General features: G+C 40.7%; 1 protein-coding gene across 4 annotated transcripts in view; it reads left to right on the top strand.

Annotated features, from left to right (window-relative positions):
* Nucleotides 1-16,035, top strand: part of PDE1C (phosphodiesterase 1C) — a 625,988-nt gene that overhangs the window by 548,359 nt on the left and 61,594 nt on the right. For all 4 annotated transcript variants that reach the window (XM_088018710.1, XM_088018709.1, XM_088018711.1 and 1 more), the window contains 4 exons: nucleotides 114-234; nucleotides 8,930-9,011; nucleotides 11,923-12,043; nucleotides 13,735-13,910. In XM_088018710.1, coding sequence (XP_087874836.1) covers nucleotides 114-234; nucleotides 8,930-9,011; nucleotides 11,923-12,043; nucleotides 13,735-13,910 — 500 coding nt within the window. The remainder of the gene's footprint in view (nucleotides 1-113; nucleotides 235-8,929; nucleotides 9,012-11,922; nucleotides 12,044-13,734; nucleotides 13,911-16,035) is intronic.

The raw sequence follows: 16,035 nt of genomic DNA, 5'->3' as shown, positions 1-16,035 counted from the left end.
ATGGGGTTTGAGATGGGAGAATGGAAGAGATGAAGAAATTAATGATTATTAAAAACTCTTACTGAGGTTCTGAAAGTTTGGTCATCACATGTTTGGGTCCTTTGGGTTTATAGAGTTGAAAAGCCAAAAGCATTATCCCTGATGTTGCACACGGCGGACATTAGCCATCCTGCAAAAGCATGGGAGCTCCATCATCGCTGGACAATGTCACTCCTGGAGGAATTCTTCAGACAGGTATCTTGTTGTGCTACTCCTCAGGGCCATCAGCACTAGATAGTTTCTGAGTTTTATATTTCAGCAATGCTATAATAAGACGATTGGCGTTACAATCATTTTCTTTGGGGAGGAAGGGTTCACAGCTTTTTTTTTTTTTTTTAATTTCCTGGCCTCTTGCTCATGGGATGTTTGACTCTTACCTAAATTTTGGTTCTCAGAACATCATGGTATTTCTGTCCTATGCATTTCTGTTTGGAAAAAAAAATTCTTTTTGTCAGTTTTTGTCAAAATATCACCCTTTTACTCCTCATTCTAATGGGTTGACCAAATGGTGGTTGCTTTTGCATCATTGTGTGGGATTAAGATGTTAATCTTTAACTCATAATGATCTGTTACAGTAGATTGGGTTGTTTCTTTTGAGCAGATAAGCCATGTTGTCAAATTCCAAAGTGAGGTGTGGCAATTTGTGGTCAGGAAATCAGAAGCTATTGTTTCAATTATATTTAAACGTACTACATCCTAAGACACAAGGTTGTGTTTTCTACATGGGTAGCCAGAGTCTTTAATGAGTAGGCAATGCTTGAAAATTAAATAATAAAAGGTACACAGAAGTAGAGAAATCGGGAAATTAATACATAGTATCAAAACTGATGTCTTCTTTTTTATTATTATTGTTATGTTAATCACCATACATTACATCATTAGTTTTTGATGCAGTGTTCCATGATTCATTGTTTGCATATAAAACCCAGTGCTCCATTCAGAACATGCCCTCTTTAATACCCATCACCAGGCTAACCCATCCACCCACCCCCCCTCCCCTCTTCTTAAGAAGAGCTGCCCTTAAAACAACTGCTTCAAGACATGAGGTCCTGAGATTGAAGGCAAGATGACATGCAGACTGTGGGGCCTAAATTATAGCCGACTCACATCAGTACAGTTAATTCAGTTACTTCTGGTTACTTTAAGAAGGGTGGTTCACGTCATGGACTGGGAGATCTCTGAGACTGCACAGAATACTACTCATGACCCCAGTCTCAACTTTGTCCCCTAAACTGACAAGAGATAGGCTCTTTCAGTGGTTACTTGATTTTTGGAAGCAAATTACTCCTCTATGATTACTCTTATTCTGTGATTCTAGTTTGAATGGAAAAACTGTAGAAGGCATCTGTATATGTGTGTTTTTTCTTCTGAAACTACACAGTATCTAGTGATGAGGTGGGACCAGAGTCAACAGCATATTCAACAAAGTCCAGAAGACCCTTTATTAGAGTTTTTACTCCAACTGGTTCATGGGACTAATCAAATCCCTCTTCTAGTTCCCAGTGGTCTTACCTATGACTTGTGTTTTAGGAGGTGGTGGCGATGGTGGCTGAGGGGTGGGGTGGGTGGGATTTAGGGGAAGGTTAGGCCAGATGTTTCCTTAGGGTCCTTCTGGCATTAAATGTTCTACACTTCCTTCATACTGTCTAGGGGTGCACATCAACACCTGTACACACACATGCTCCCCTAAGCTGTTATGTGAATATACCATCACCTACCCTATTCTGCATATGGCTGTTTCCCCTTGCAAAGTCATTGCTTGGTCTCAGACTTCTTCTCAAGGAGAGCCCAGTGGTGTGCGAGGAACTAGAGCTGGACAGGTGGGCCTTGTCTATACAAGAATGACTCTGCCATTTTTCTGGAAGCTATTTTTTTAATATTAGTGAGAGGATTTTCTGTAAATAACCACTCCCCATTATCATATGCTTTCTTTAATATTGCTTGAGCAATAACACCCCCTATGGCTGGGAGTATTTAATCTATAGCCAAAGGAAGGTGATAGCTAACTCATGTAAGTTTGAGGTATTGAAGTGATTCCTTCTTTTAATTGTGAGTGGATATGAGAAATTTCTTAAATATGTGCACATTTTTTCCCATAAAGGAAAACTTGTTTGCAAACACATATGCTTGAATTGAATGAAAAGGTGCTAGAGGCAATGTGAAAATAACCTTATTGAATTTCTTGCATTGGGAATGGAATGTTAGCTCACTGGACTGGAACTATTTTTTAGTAATTATGATTCAGTAAATTATTTTTATTGACTTAATATTTTAACCCAGATGCCATAAGCCATTGTAGGAGAAATGTTGCCTGAGCGCTTAACTATAGATTTTAAATCGGACAGTTCAAATGGGAAAGCTCAATGGGACTGTAGAGCCTTTGAAAGTATTACATTTGGAAGTTGGGTTGTAATTCAAAATAGGGGCATAGCCTCAGTGCTGATAGACCACACCTTCCATACTTTGCTAAAAGAGTAAGTTACATCTTCAGTATTATAACCATATTTTACAAAATCCAAGCTGTGGCCTTGGGGTGCTTCTCAATGAAATATTGACTTTAAAGAAGTATAAGTTTGCCTCTTTGGTAAATCCATGCTATATAAGTCTTGAGGTTCATTTCCTTTATATTGCTGTTTATTTTTATATTTTGCAAACGTCCCTTACAATTCTTTTAATATCTTCTGTGTCTGTGATTATTTCCCCATTTCTAATTCTCATTTCATGTATTAGTGTTTTTCCCCTTGCTTCTCTATGAAATTGGCTAATCATTTGATTATTTTGTTTCCATTTTATTTTATAATACCTTAATTGAAGTTTTCATTTTTACTAATTCATTTCTTCTGCTTGAGTTTATTTTGTTCTTTTGCTAACTCCCTGAGTTGGATGCTCAGTTCACTCATTTCATTCTGCCTGTTTAGTATTAGAAAATATAAGGCTAGGGGTTTGTCTTTTTCTTATGAATCTCATAGATTCTGATATGCAGTATTTTCACAATCATTCCTTTCTAAATATTCTGTAATTCTGGTGTAGATTTTTCTTTTACCCAAGAGTTGGTTCAGATAGAGGTGTTTATTTATATAATTTTCCAATGGTGGACTCTTTTGCTTTCTAGTTTGTAATTAATTTGTGGCTTGTTGAAATTCGATCAAAGAATTTTTTCATTGTTTGGATTTTATTGTGAATCATTTGTTACCTACTATATAATCAGTTTTGTGAATGTTTCCTGCTCTTGAAAAGTAGATTTATTTTCTACTAGCAGGGTACAGAATTCAAACAATACCCCACATATCTACCTTATGAATTATGTCATTTAGGTATTTTATATATCATTTAAAAAATTTGATCTATTGTGGGATGACAAATGTTTCTATTTTTTTTTCTTTCTACATAGTGTGAATGTTGATTCTATGTTATTTGGTTCTTGGATATTCATAACTATTAGATTGTCATAATTTATTGTACCCTTTATCATTATAAAGCCTGCTTCTTTGACTCATCTAATGTTTTTACCTAGAATTCAAATTTGACTCATTTTAAGGATATGAGCCTTGTCTTTGCACAGGTTTTTACCTTTAGCCTTTCAGAGATACTTTTGTTTGGGTGTGCCTTTTAAACACTGTATATAGTTGAGGTTTTTTATGAGGCCATCTAAGATTTTCTCTTATTATTTGAAATCAGCTATATTCGTATCTATTAAAATGAAAGGAATATTTGATCTTAGGTACCATCATATTTTATATTATGCTCTCTCTTTTTACAGCTTCTTCATAAATAGTTCATTATAGTGACAGTGCCATCTGCTTTGTTCTATATTTATTTATTCTGATGACTTGGGAGTTTTATATTATGTTTTTTGTTCTTCCAGTGGCTAACTTGATAATAAAAATTTTACATCCTCAATTTATTTAGATAGTATCTATTGCCTCCTTGTTATAAAAAGTAGTAAACTTCTGCTTCCTCTCTCCTCTTCCCCAGCACCTGATTTTAGTAGCTTTTATTAACTTGTTTAATTCTTGTAGTCTGTCCTTTATTATTTAAATATAGCTCTATTTTTAATATATCAGGTTTAAATGATATATTCTTATCTCCAACAGGTAAGAAAGCCGGCGTTTATTTATTACCTCCCAACACCATTCCTCATTTTCCTTTCCATAGCATAACTAACTCCTTGTTACTATTTGTTGGCTATATTATGTCTAAGTTGTCCTGATTTTTTAAATGGGCCTTCTATGGCATGTACTACATGCTGCTTACAAAAGATACACCCTAAACAATGTGACTCAGAAAGGTAGAAAACTGGCGAGAGCATAATTTTCTAGTTGTTCTTGTCTTGATTCTACTCAATGTTGGTACTTTGGCCCTGGTTGATCATCCATTGGTTAGCCAACGTTGTTCCTCGGGTGGTTTCTTCTCGAAGAACTAATGAAACCACATTTTTGTGTACTTGCCCATTTTTCTACTGCTGTTTGCTTAGGTAAGACATTTTTTTGATCAAACTTTCTTTCCCTGAGGCCTTTTTTATATTTCACTCAAATGTCTTCTACCTGTGAATATTGCTATGGAGAGGTTGGAGGCCCTGCTGTAATTATTTTCATGTCTAGGTGATATATCTTTATGCGTATGTGCCCTAAAGGATTATTTCTTTATCTTTGAAGCCCACTGACATTACTAGGGTATATTTCAATAATGATTGTTCTTTAATAGCTTTTCTTGGGAACTGGCTTGTTCTTTTCTTCTATAGATTCCAGTTACATTGATTACATCTTTGAATGCTTTCCTTTTCCATTTGTTAAGTTCTCTTCTTTAGGGAAAACAGTTATTCATACGTTGAGTCTCTTTTGTTTCTCTTCCATGTCTACATTTTTCCTTTAGGTCTCCATGAACTCTTTGATCAGTGGTCTTTGTTTGGCCCGCTTTTTACATTCCTGACCTCCATGCCCCTTAATGTGTTTTCATCAAGAATAACTCTTGTTTGTGCCGCTTCCGGTGCAGTCTTCATTTATGCAATCATTCTGTTTTTCTCTTCCATATCTTTCCTGAGCTCTGCTAGCTCCTATTTCCCTGAGCCCTTTTCTTGATAATTTCAGGAATTTCTTTCTGTTCATGACAATATGTTTGGTCATCACTTGGTGGCACTGTTTTTTCTGGTGTTTCCTGTTTTTTTGTTTGTTTCTTCCTTTCTTCCTTTTTTTTTCCTTTTTTCATTTGATATATGTTTTCTCAGGTTTTTTTGTTGCTAGTGATGATAGTGCTGCTGCTTCTTCCTCCTCCTCATCCTTCTCCTTTTTCTCCTCCTCCTTCTTCATTTTATTATTATTATTATTTACTATTGAATGAAATGAATTTATTTTTAAACTATTTGCAGGAGGTATGTGCCAAGGAGAAACCAAAACAGCAATATTCTAAACTAGCCGAGATTCTTCATGGTTTGTTATGAGGCTTCTATGACGTGAGGCGCACGCGCGCGTGTGTGTGCGTGCGCGTGTATGTGTGTGCGTGCGTGTGTATGTGTGCGCGCGTGTGTGCGTGTGTGTGCGTGCGTGTGTGTGTGTGTGTTAATTTTTATTTCTTCCCAGACAGCAGTGGGCAGCAGTTGTAGGGCTGTTTACAATTTGGACTCTGCCATCCATCATCCTCTTGCCATGTCTATGTGTTTCCTCATTCAACTTCTCCTTTTCTACTATTCCTAGGGACTAAATAGGGCCCAGGGTAGCTCCTCACACCAGAGAGAACCAGGAGAACGGTGCTCTTCAAGTTTTATCTGAGATCTGGAGCCATAGGCCTTTTTTCTGGGGCTCTTACCTCACCCCTCTCTGGTAGTCACCACATTTGGCAGCCGTTCCTCATCTAGTTTGATGTGAGAGTACAGATTTTTCCTAGCATTTGTTTTTCTGTTTCTTGCTCTCCTGTTTTGAGAGGATAATTTCTGAGAAGACACAGATGTCTTCACTATATTATCTTAAATCCAAAATCACAATAATTTTCTTATACTTCCTATTTGTAACTTCTTCCCCTGGGAAAGAAGAGTGTACACTGCTGTGTTTGTTTTTGTTTTGTTTTGTTTTGCATGATGCTTTGGTTACCCTCCCCACTCAGATACTTTTTTCTTCACTCTACCTGAGAAGACTCACTTGAGATGTCACCTGCCCTGTGACCTTACAATATGGAAATAATCTTTGTTTTTCTTGATTGGCTTGTTGCTTATATATAGCTGCTATAACAAACCCCAAAATGAATAACGACACGCATAAAATGGAAGTTTATTACCCACTCATGTAAAGCACAGGACAAGTGTTTATTGATTGGCAAGATAGTTTACAATCAGCAGTGATTTTAAACCTAGACTCTACGTGGCTTCCATGTTGCTTGTCTACATCAAGCCAGCAAAAAAGGGAAGAACGTGGAGAAGTAGACATAGGACATTTTATATGCCGGAAGTGTGGTGGAGATACATCCCCTCTCCTCTCGTTTTATAATCTAGCACTAACTGGCAGATATCCTGGGAAATGTAGTATAGCTGTGTGGACAGGAAATAGAGAAGGAAAAGGAGGGAGGCTTTATGAACAGCTAATGCCTAATTGCTCCCCCAGCTTGCCTGTCATAAATGTCCGTGTAACCAAAGAACTTGAGTGTTTCTAAACAAATTCATCTCCTCATTCATTCAGCAAAATGCATTGTGCTCCTTTTGCAGATTGACTACATGACTTTATTAGTCTTAACCTCTATGGCAGGAATAATGGTTATTTATTTTTCTGCATTGTCCTGGAAGAAAAAAAATGAGTTAGTTAAAAAAAAAAATCTGTTGTGCTGAGACTTTTGCCCCTTTTTAAAAATATTGACATCTTCAGTAAAAGGAAAGGATATGAATAATTCCACACAGACCAGTAATTATAGAGTCTTATAATATCGTTTCAATCTAGTTGAATTCACCTGTAGAATTACATCCTTCCATTTTACTTTCTGCACATTTTTTTCCAATTCATAAATGTATCCGTCCTCCAAAGGAAATTCAATGACAACTATTTTGAAATAGGCATTTAATAGTTGAGTCTACTCAGCTCAATTAAATCCAAAAGGTATAAGTGATGTGTAGATGTGGTATGGACAAGTCCATGGGATAAGAAGTTATTTAATAGCTTGTACTTTTTCGGTAATGCAATCCAAATTAATGCTTATGCCTTAATAGTCAAGTGGTTAGTGTTCACCACCTCTTCTTCTAGACCACCGCATTAAAATATACCAAAAAAACAACTTTTATCCCTGCTTCATAGGGAATAAGAGTGGGTTTTACTTGCTTTAGCTGGGCTATCCTGCTAAACCATCGACACAACAACAGTTTATGTTATAAATACTCTTCCTTCTCTTCATCCTGCCCAAGTAGAAATAGCTCAGGAGTAAATTATTTTTATCATGCCACTTGAGAGATAGTGTAGCACTCAGCAAGGCGTACTCAGCAATGGAGGGGCTATTGTGTCCCATGGGAACAGGAAAGTGTGCAGAAGGAACTGAGCCACTTCAGGACTGTTCCTGAGACCCTTGGATGTCCCCAGCACCTATTGTGACCCCATCATTCAGCTTCCTCAGACGCCCATTCCTTTTCCTTCCTTTCAATAGATGTTCTTTGTGTGTGTGTGTGTGTGTGTGTGTGTGTGTGAGAGAGAGAGAGAGAGAGAGAGAGAGAGAGAGAGCCAACATCTTTTCTCTTTGGTAACATGCCTTAGAAAGAAAAAGCATTTAGTTTTTGAACCTGGTCTAGTTTTTGAATGTTTTTATTACTTTTTTGTACTATTGATTTATTTATAATATTTATTGTCATCAGAGTGTATTTGGTATAACAAATTCACTAAATGTTTCTCAAATCTTGACTTAAATATTAGAGATACCTAAGATACCCAATATTAGAGAAACGATAATAGTTCTTTTATTTATTTACATATATTTCTCACTTAATCCTCATCATAACCTGATACGATAGGGGTTATTATTCCATACTTTATAGAACATAACACTGAAATGTAGAGAGGGAAAATAAACTTCCTGTGATCACACAGCTAGAGGGAGAAAGGCCAGATTCGAGCCAAGGTCAGTAGCCATTAACCTGAACAGATTCTATCCTTTGTAAAATGAATTAGCACAACTTTACTACTGTGAGAAGGATGCCATATTCTCCCTTTCCTCTAGGTGTGTGACTAAAGTATAGAGCTTTTGGTCCAGGTTTTCAGCCCTCATTATTTAGACTCTCCATAGTACTTACTTGTCATAGTGATGCTTTTTGGTGAGATTGAGAATATATTGACCAGAGAATTATTATTGTCTAACTTGAGAAACACAAGCAGTTATTTACTCTGTTTCTTTTTTGGTCCACTTTCCATTATGCGCTGAGCCCTGTGCTTAAGACCCTGGAAGCACTTACTCCAGTTGTGTGTAGCGTTAGGTAGCAGCACTGGATCAATAAATCCAAATCAGTCCAGTTTGAATTTGTGTTTTGGACACTGCCCACAACTGGGGCTGGGGCTTCACTGGCTGAAGAAAGGCCACAGATTGACACGACAACTCGAGAACACACAGGAATTCTGACTGCAGTGTTGGCTCTAGGCCACAAGACGCAATGGCTTTTCTTATTTTCCTCGGGGGACCTTTTGCTGCCTGATGAGGCTTTCTGTACAATACCATGTGCCTTTGCACTTGGATGGAATGATTGGACCCCAGAGGGCTTCAGCTTCTTGGTGTCCTTTATGCAGAGGAGCAGGCCCCAAAAGGACTTCTTACGTATGTAATTGTAATAATTATAATAAAGACCAGTGGCCTTTGTGGCAATTGAAGTTGCTAAATAAAATCTGGGCAACTTCGCCTACTGATCTGAATTTACTGTGACCTCCTGTTTTTCTAGGGTGACAGAGAAGCAGAGCTGGGGCTGCCTTTTTCTCCTCTGTGTGATCGAAAGTCAACGATGGTTGCTCAGTCACAAGTGGGTATGTGTTGACAGCCCTTTGGACGGAAAGAAAAAACAGAGAGGGGTGCCTAGAAGTAAGCTCAGATACTCGCAGTGATTCTTTTGGCTGGGAACCTGGCTCCATTCTGCTGTGCTGTGCTCATGGCTTTGGCTGGTTGGGTTGAAGGAGCTGCTCTGCCCATCCTGCCCCCTGAAATGTGGCTGGTTTGTGGGAAGATTAGACAGTGCTGCTCTGTTGTCTCTATCATTCCCCACTAAGAGCAAAAGGGGCCTCAACTTCCCAGTGCAATGACAAGAATCAGTGGCAAGAAGCCCATTCTATTTCAGCCTCTCCATTCTGCATGCAATCCTGGAAGTCTCCCTGGCATCATTTCTCTGCCCTGTTTCCGGGACAGTCCCATTTCCTGGATGACCCTACTTCTAGGAATGGCTCATTTTAAATGTTTCCCTCTTTTTAGAAACCTTTTAGCACCTTTTTTTTTTTTTTTGGTGAAGATAATTTTGTACTCTAATAACCGTAATATATGTGCATTACAAAAATCCTCAGATATGAGAGAGGGTACCAGTATCACACATAAATTAAATATCAGCAGTGCTCTTCACTTGGAAGAGTCTGAAATCATTCAAAAAATAAATTCAACAAGGATTTACTGAGTTTTTTTTCCACTCGTATTTTGAGTACTCATTCCTTTTTTTCGTGATAGTATATTGAGTTTCTGTTAGGTGCAAGGCACTGCTAGGCACTAAAATAGATGTTATAAAAAAACTAATACAGATTATATATGGCATCTGCTCCCAAAGACATTGAACCAGGATTGGGCGATAGACAAAATGTTAGGAAACAAAATCTATTTGAGTGTTACAGTGCTAAGGCAGAGTTCTGTACGTGGCACAATTGGGTACAGAATAGAGTGTGTGGACCATTAGACTCCGAAAGACTTGTTGAAGGGTAATATTTGAGTTGGAGCTTAAGAAATAAGTGGGTAGTATCTAGGCAAATGGTGTTGTTGGTTAGAGGTGTGTAATGGGTGGGTGGAAGGGCATTCCAGATAAAGGATTAGCATATACGGAGCAGGGAAATTTAAAACAGCCTAGTATGGTCAGGGCATTACAAACAGCTCCATGTGGCTGGAGCAGTGGGCAGAGAGTAGGATGAAGTAAGTGACATGTCTGAGGAGAAAATCAGGGCATATCTAAAGAATTTTAAGTAAGATTTAAAAACATAAATTGATGCTTTAGAATAAGAGTCAGCAAACTATAGCCTGTGGGCTAAATCTGGCGTACTTGGTCCTATAAATGGTTTTATTACACAGCTAAGCTCATTCATTTGCATATTGTCTATGGCTACTTTTACACTACAGTGACAGAGTTAAGGAGTTGTCATAGATTTGGCCCACAGAACCTAAAATATTCACTATTTGGCCCTTTACAGAAAAAGTTTGTCAAACACTGTTTTAGAACGATTTCTCTTATCGGTAGCTGGGAGGGTTTTGAGTAAGACTAGAGGCAAGGAAATCAGCTGGGTGCCCACCTCAGTCATGAAAACCATAAAAGCATTTGCACCAAACACCATATTTCCTTTGATTGGTGTTTCATTTCCTTCCAACTTTCACATGGCTGTGTAATAAACTACCACCAGTAGTTCTAGTTCATATATTTTCTACTAATGTGTCGCAGAACACCTGGGTATTTTTGGGCCATTGAGACAGTGACTCTAGTCTAACATCAACTATCTCCCCAACATGGTGATATCTCAAAGTTCCAGTTCCAGATCTGACTCCTCTTCCAGGTTCCAACCCTGTTTCTTCCAGTTCTGCTCACCCTTTCCCATCTGGATGTGTCCCTGGCACCTCAGAGTCAGCAGATCTAAGCCTGAGCCCATCGTCCTTTTCCCCAGCCACAGCTCCCCCATCACCCTTGGGTTCTCTGCCTTGCTGGAGGAGGTCTCTGACAATTCCCACTTAGAGGCAGTACCTCCCACCAGCTGTGCTTGCACCTGTGCCTCCATGACACCCCCTCCTTACACTGGCACTGGGTCCCGCCTCCTCACCTCTCCTTTGAGCTGTCACAACAGCTTCTCAAATGATTTTCCCAGCCTCAGCCCCTCCTGCTCTCTCCCTTCATGCCCATCTTGCCAGATTAACTTTCCCAAAGAACATTGAAAAATCTAACTGTGATACTCCCCAAACATCTCAAGGGTCTTCTAGCACCCATCTAGGTCCCACCCAATTCCTTAGCCAGACCCTTAGGAGCCTCCCTTCCTGAGCTGATAACTACCTGCCTTCCCAAGCTTTCCCACCCCAACTCTGAAAAAATCCTTAAGCCCCAGTCAATCCTCAGACACATCCTGTATTTTCTCCCATCCTTGTCACTTTGCCCATTCCACCCCTTCCACCTGGAGTGAAGAGACTTAGGGCTCAGCTCAAACATCACAACCTCCATAAAGCTGTTCACAGGCCTCTCAGGGTGAGGGAAAATATCCTCCCTCCCTCACCTTCCCAGGGACCTTCTTTGGGCTTCTCCTTTGGCCCTTTCCATATACTCTAGGGGTCATTTCTGTGCTCAGTTAATCTCTCTTATAAATGCCTTGAGGGTAGGCAGGTTGTGTTTTACGTCTTTGTCTCTTGTGCAGCACCGACCACAGCATTGGTTACCTAGTGGGGGTTGAATCTGTGTTTCTTCATCGTTTGATTGAGCTGGATGCTAGAAAGTCATAGGAAAGTTATTTGGAGAGATGGAACTGACTCATGATATTCAACTCAAGGAATATGTTAAATGAATAAAGACCAACCTCCGCTCTCTTTATCTGATCTGGAGCTCCTCTGTGGATAAATTTTAAAAGAAAGATAAGACTCATCAGTTTCCATAGGAAAATATGGAAAGGCCCAGTTAACATGTAGTTCCTCTGAGGTGTTGCTGTCTCTCTTCAGGTTTTATTGATTTCATTGTGGAGCCCACCTTCACTGTGCTCACGGACATGACTGAGAAGATTGTGAGCCCTTTAATTGATGAAACCTCCCAAAGTGGCGGGACAGGACAGAGGCGTTCAAGGTCAGTGGAGAAACCCGAAGGATGGGGGTCAGGTGAGGACAGAGTTGTTCCTTTGGGAGAGGTGGGGTATTTCATAATGCTGTTTGCCTTCCCTCTCTTGTAAGGGGGTGTCTGCCTCTTTCTTTTTCTCAGAGGAGTGGAGGCTGGACAATCTGTGCTCTCCAGGCTGGCCTGGAAGGGAGTGACCAAGATCCACACCACGCCTGGTGGGTTTCCAGGGCTGGTCTTCCGCCCCGTTCTCTCTTTTGGTGCTTTTGCTCATGGCAGCACCCATCACAGCACTTTGACCTCCTGGCCCCAGGCAGTCCTTGCTCCCCAGACTGCAAAAAGAAAGTACCCCTGATCAGAATTCTCACAAGAAATGAAGCTGAATTTCATTTCTAGGTTTAGGAAGAGAATGAAGTGGAGGAAGGAAAAAGAACCTGAAAGCTTTAAATCACCTCTGACATAACTTCATTATATTGAGCATAGATAAGTAGCAGGCTCCAGAGTCAGATTCCAGGTTAAACATCCCAATTCCATTACTTGGTAGCCATGCCATCTCAGGTGAGTGGCCTCAGTTTCCCCATGTGGGCTGTAATACTTCTAGGTTGGAGGGAAGATTATAGAAGTTATTCAGTCTATATTAAGCCCTTATAACAGGGTCGAGCACAGAGGAAGTACTGACACTTAGTCTTTATTAGTGGTACCACTGCTAGTCCTGCTGCCCCTTTCCCGATTGTCCATGTAGAACCTGGGGCTTTGATATACAGGAGAAAGGAGAGAAATGGAATTTCATGGGAAAAATAAGCAAAGAGCAAGAGAGGGAATAAATAGAAGGGAAGATAGGAAAAATTTTAGGACAGTGGCGTCCCGGGGATGGTCAAGGTGAATGGACCCAGTGAGGGCTGCTGACATGGAGGACAGAAGCCTTCTGCCTGAGTCCCCTACCCCATAGCTCTGCAAGCACCGGGCTGAAATGTATCCTGCTTATCTATTCAGCCTTGGTTGTGGTTGTCAGTGGGTTTGCATTCATGTTGGTCACAGCGCTAGCCACCTGGAAGTGTGTGATACGTTCAGGTTTCCCAGAAGGTGACACTTCCTATATATGCATAGTTGCCCGTATTTAAAACTTGAAGTAATATTCCTTTAAAAAATGCCTTTTATATGACTGTTTCCCACAATCCCTAGGGTATCTGTGCCTCTTCAGCTTCCCCTGGGAACATAAGGAAAACTTCTTACTTTGGCCTTGGGGATCCTGGGGTCAAAGGCATGCCAGTATGGGGGATGGAGGGTTTGGAGCTGGAGAGAAAGAGGTACAAGTGGCTGGGTAACTTAGAAAAGTGCTCAGTGTGGAAGCAGGTGGCTGCACTGGGAAACCAAGTAGAAGCCTAGTTTCAAATTAGTTAATTTCAGAGAGTTGAAGACAGAGAATTCATGTGAGGGAATTCTAGTCCTATTGAGTAAGAGGATACCAATCAGTGAAGAAATATGGGGAATAGTGATACTCATGAGGCTGAAACCTTGATTTTTTTTTCCTGCTGAAAACAGAATTTGTCACATATGGAAAATAGGAATCGCAAACTTCAGGACCCAGGAATTTCGCAACACAACTTGAGGAGTGTTAACCACTCCTTTCTTGGGGGCTTGCTCATTGGCATACATTATTAAAATACTAACCTTCCTCTTTGGTGTGACTTTTTGTCCTGCAGTTTGAACAGCATCAGTTCGGCGGATGCAAAGCGATTGGGCGTGAAGAGCACTGGCTCAGAAGGAAGCACCCCCATCAACAGTTCTGTCATCCCCGTTGACTACAAGAGTTTCAAAGCCACTTGGACTGAGGTGGTGCACATCAACCGGGAGAGATGGAGGGCCAAGGTGCCCAAAGGTAACGTGCTACTGGGGAATCTTCCAGGAGATCTGTCTAAACCCACTTAGAAAACAAGGCATTGCTGATTTATGGGTATTGCAAATGAAGCACTATCTCAGGATCTGGATTCAAATGGCTGACTGGTAGGATCCACTGTCTTTGGCTCTTCATTGTATGTACCACTCAGGGCATAATAGAATGAGGCAAGCCCCCACTTCAGCATGACATTTGTGCTGACTAAATTCCTCTTGTTGGTATAAAGATCTTGCAGTGGATGGGTGTTGTTCTTTCTTGGTTTCTGCGAGACCATCTGGTCATTCTCATTTCTTATCATGTGACACAATGATGAGGCCTTAATTTCTTCCTTTACCTAAAGCAAAGCCTGACCAGTAACCACCTCCGCCATTACGTTGGTATAGAAGGAGCTTTAATATCCTTGCATGCATTTTTAGCCCCCTTTCATGTTCTCAACTTCTCTTCAGTCATGACTCAGGCTAATCTTCTGAGATGAATGTAACTTGCAGGCAAAATTCACTGAGGCCAACATCAAAAGTCAGATGAGAAAATTCATGACTCTTGGTACTATAAATAGAAAAGACTGAAATCCGTGTGCTTCTTGAAAGCTGAAATCCGTTTGCTCATACACATATTCGTGTTTCTCAAACTGGTACTACACGATCCTTACGTACTACATGCTCAGCCTGTAACCTAGGGAGGAACGCGTACCTGAGATAAGGGTACGATGCTGTGGCATTGGATTCCAGGGAGAGATGCAAACATAGATGGCTCTTGGAGCTCAGCGAGGGGGCTGACCCCAGTGGGGTTTGTGGAGGTGATCCTTCAACAATAGTCAGTGTTTGTTAACATCTACCCAATGCCTCCCACGTGCCGAGAGTACAGAGATAAATCACAGACATCTGGTCCTCAGAGCTCACCGTCTCCTGAGGGCAGGGGGCATTCGCACAGAGTTTCCTTCAAGGAAAGAAGGAAGTTCAGTCAAGGATTTGAGCTTGTCACCATCACCCAGTGGCCCTGGGCCCCAGGGCCTCATTACAAGAAAGAAGAGTTGTATCCTCAAACACAACCCCAACACTTTCATCCACCAGTGCCCACACAGCAAGTTGAAAGAAGCATGGTAGTGGCTGGGCAGGACATGTTCTGGCTCTGTTGGCCCCTCATACATCAGGGGCTGCTTCTTGTGTGGTAGAGAAGAGACCACCTCACTGTTGCAGTTATTCAAACGCCAACCACTGTGGCTTATCCACAAAATCCAGGCCAAGTGGCTGTTCATTTCAGGTGGGGCCAAAGGTTTATATTTATGGTGCTTTTAAGGCATACTTGAGCCCTTATCATTTTGGGAAAGATGTTGGACCCTGAGCTACGGAGCCAATACCTCTTCCATATTTTAAATGTAGCCTGCCCTGGGACAACTGGGTGGCTTAGTCAGTTAAGTGGCTGCCTTCAGCCCAGATCATGATCTCAGGGTCCTGGGATCGAGTCCCACATCGGGCTCCCTCCTCAGCAGGGAACCTGCTTCTCCCTCTCTCTCCCTCTGCTTGTGCTCTCTCTGTCAAATAAAAATAAATAAATAAATAAATAAATAAATAAATGTAGCCTGCCGTAGTCTATTCAGATGCTTTAAACATTTAAATTCTCCCTGTTGGCAGACGTTGCAAGTGGCATCTCAAAAGAAGCACTCTCTTATAATCAATTACACTCATTACATAGATGAAAATCCAATTCCCGACAACACACAGTCTAAAGAGGTACTTTTAAAATAATTTGTTTGCAGTTATCTAGCTTACTTAAGTTACCTTCCGAAACTAGTCACTGAGGGGAGCATTAGACAGCTTCTTTTCCAGGAGAAAACTGGCCTTTTGAAAATGACATAAATAAATGCTAATAATTACCAAATGTTAGGTATGCTGGTTGAGATATGGTTAAGCTATTTTGGAAGCATAAAGGGACTTGTCCCTTAATCTGCTTAGGGCTTTTGGGAAGGCATCTTGTAGCCAGGACTTCAAGGATGCCTGAGGTTGATCTTGCAGGAGGTGTTAGATTTTAAAATGGGGAGCAAGGAGAAAGGGGATGGACAGAGGTGCAAAGCCTGGGTTATGTATGTTTTGTGGGAGGATAGTCTGAA

The sequence above is a fragment of the Eumetopias jubatus genome, unplaced genomic scaffold (assembly GCF_037043125.1).
Source record: "Eumetopias jubatus isolate StellerSeaLion01/CBP00866 unplaced genomic scaffold, mEumJub1_p1.0 scaffold_14, whole genome shotgun sequence".
NCBI classification, from domain to species: domain Eukaryota; kingdom Metazoa; phylum Chordata; class Mammalia; order Carnivora; family Otariidae; genus Eumetopias; species Eumetopias jubatus.
This window is presented reverse-complemented; position numbering and strand designations above follow the sequence as displayed.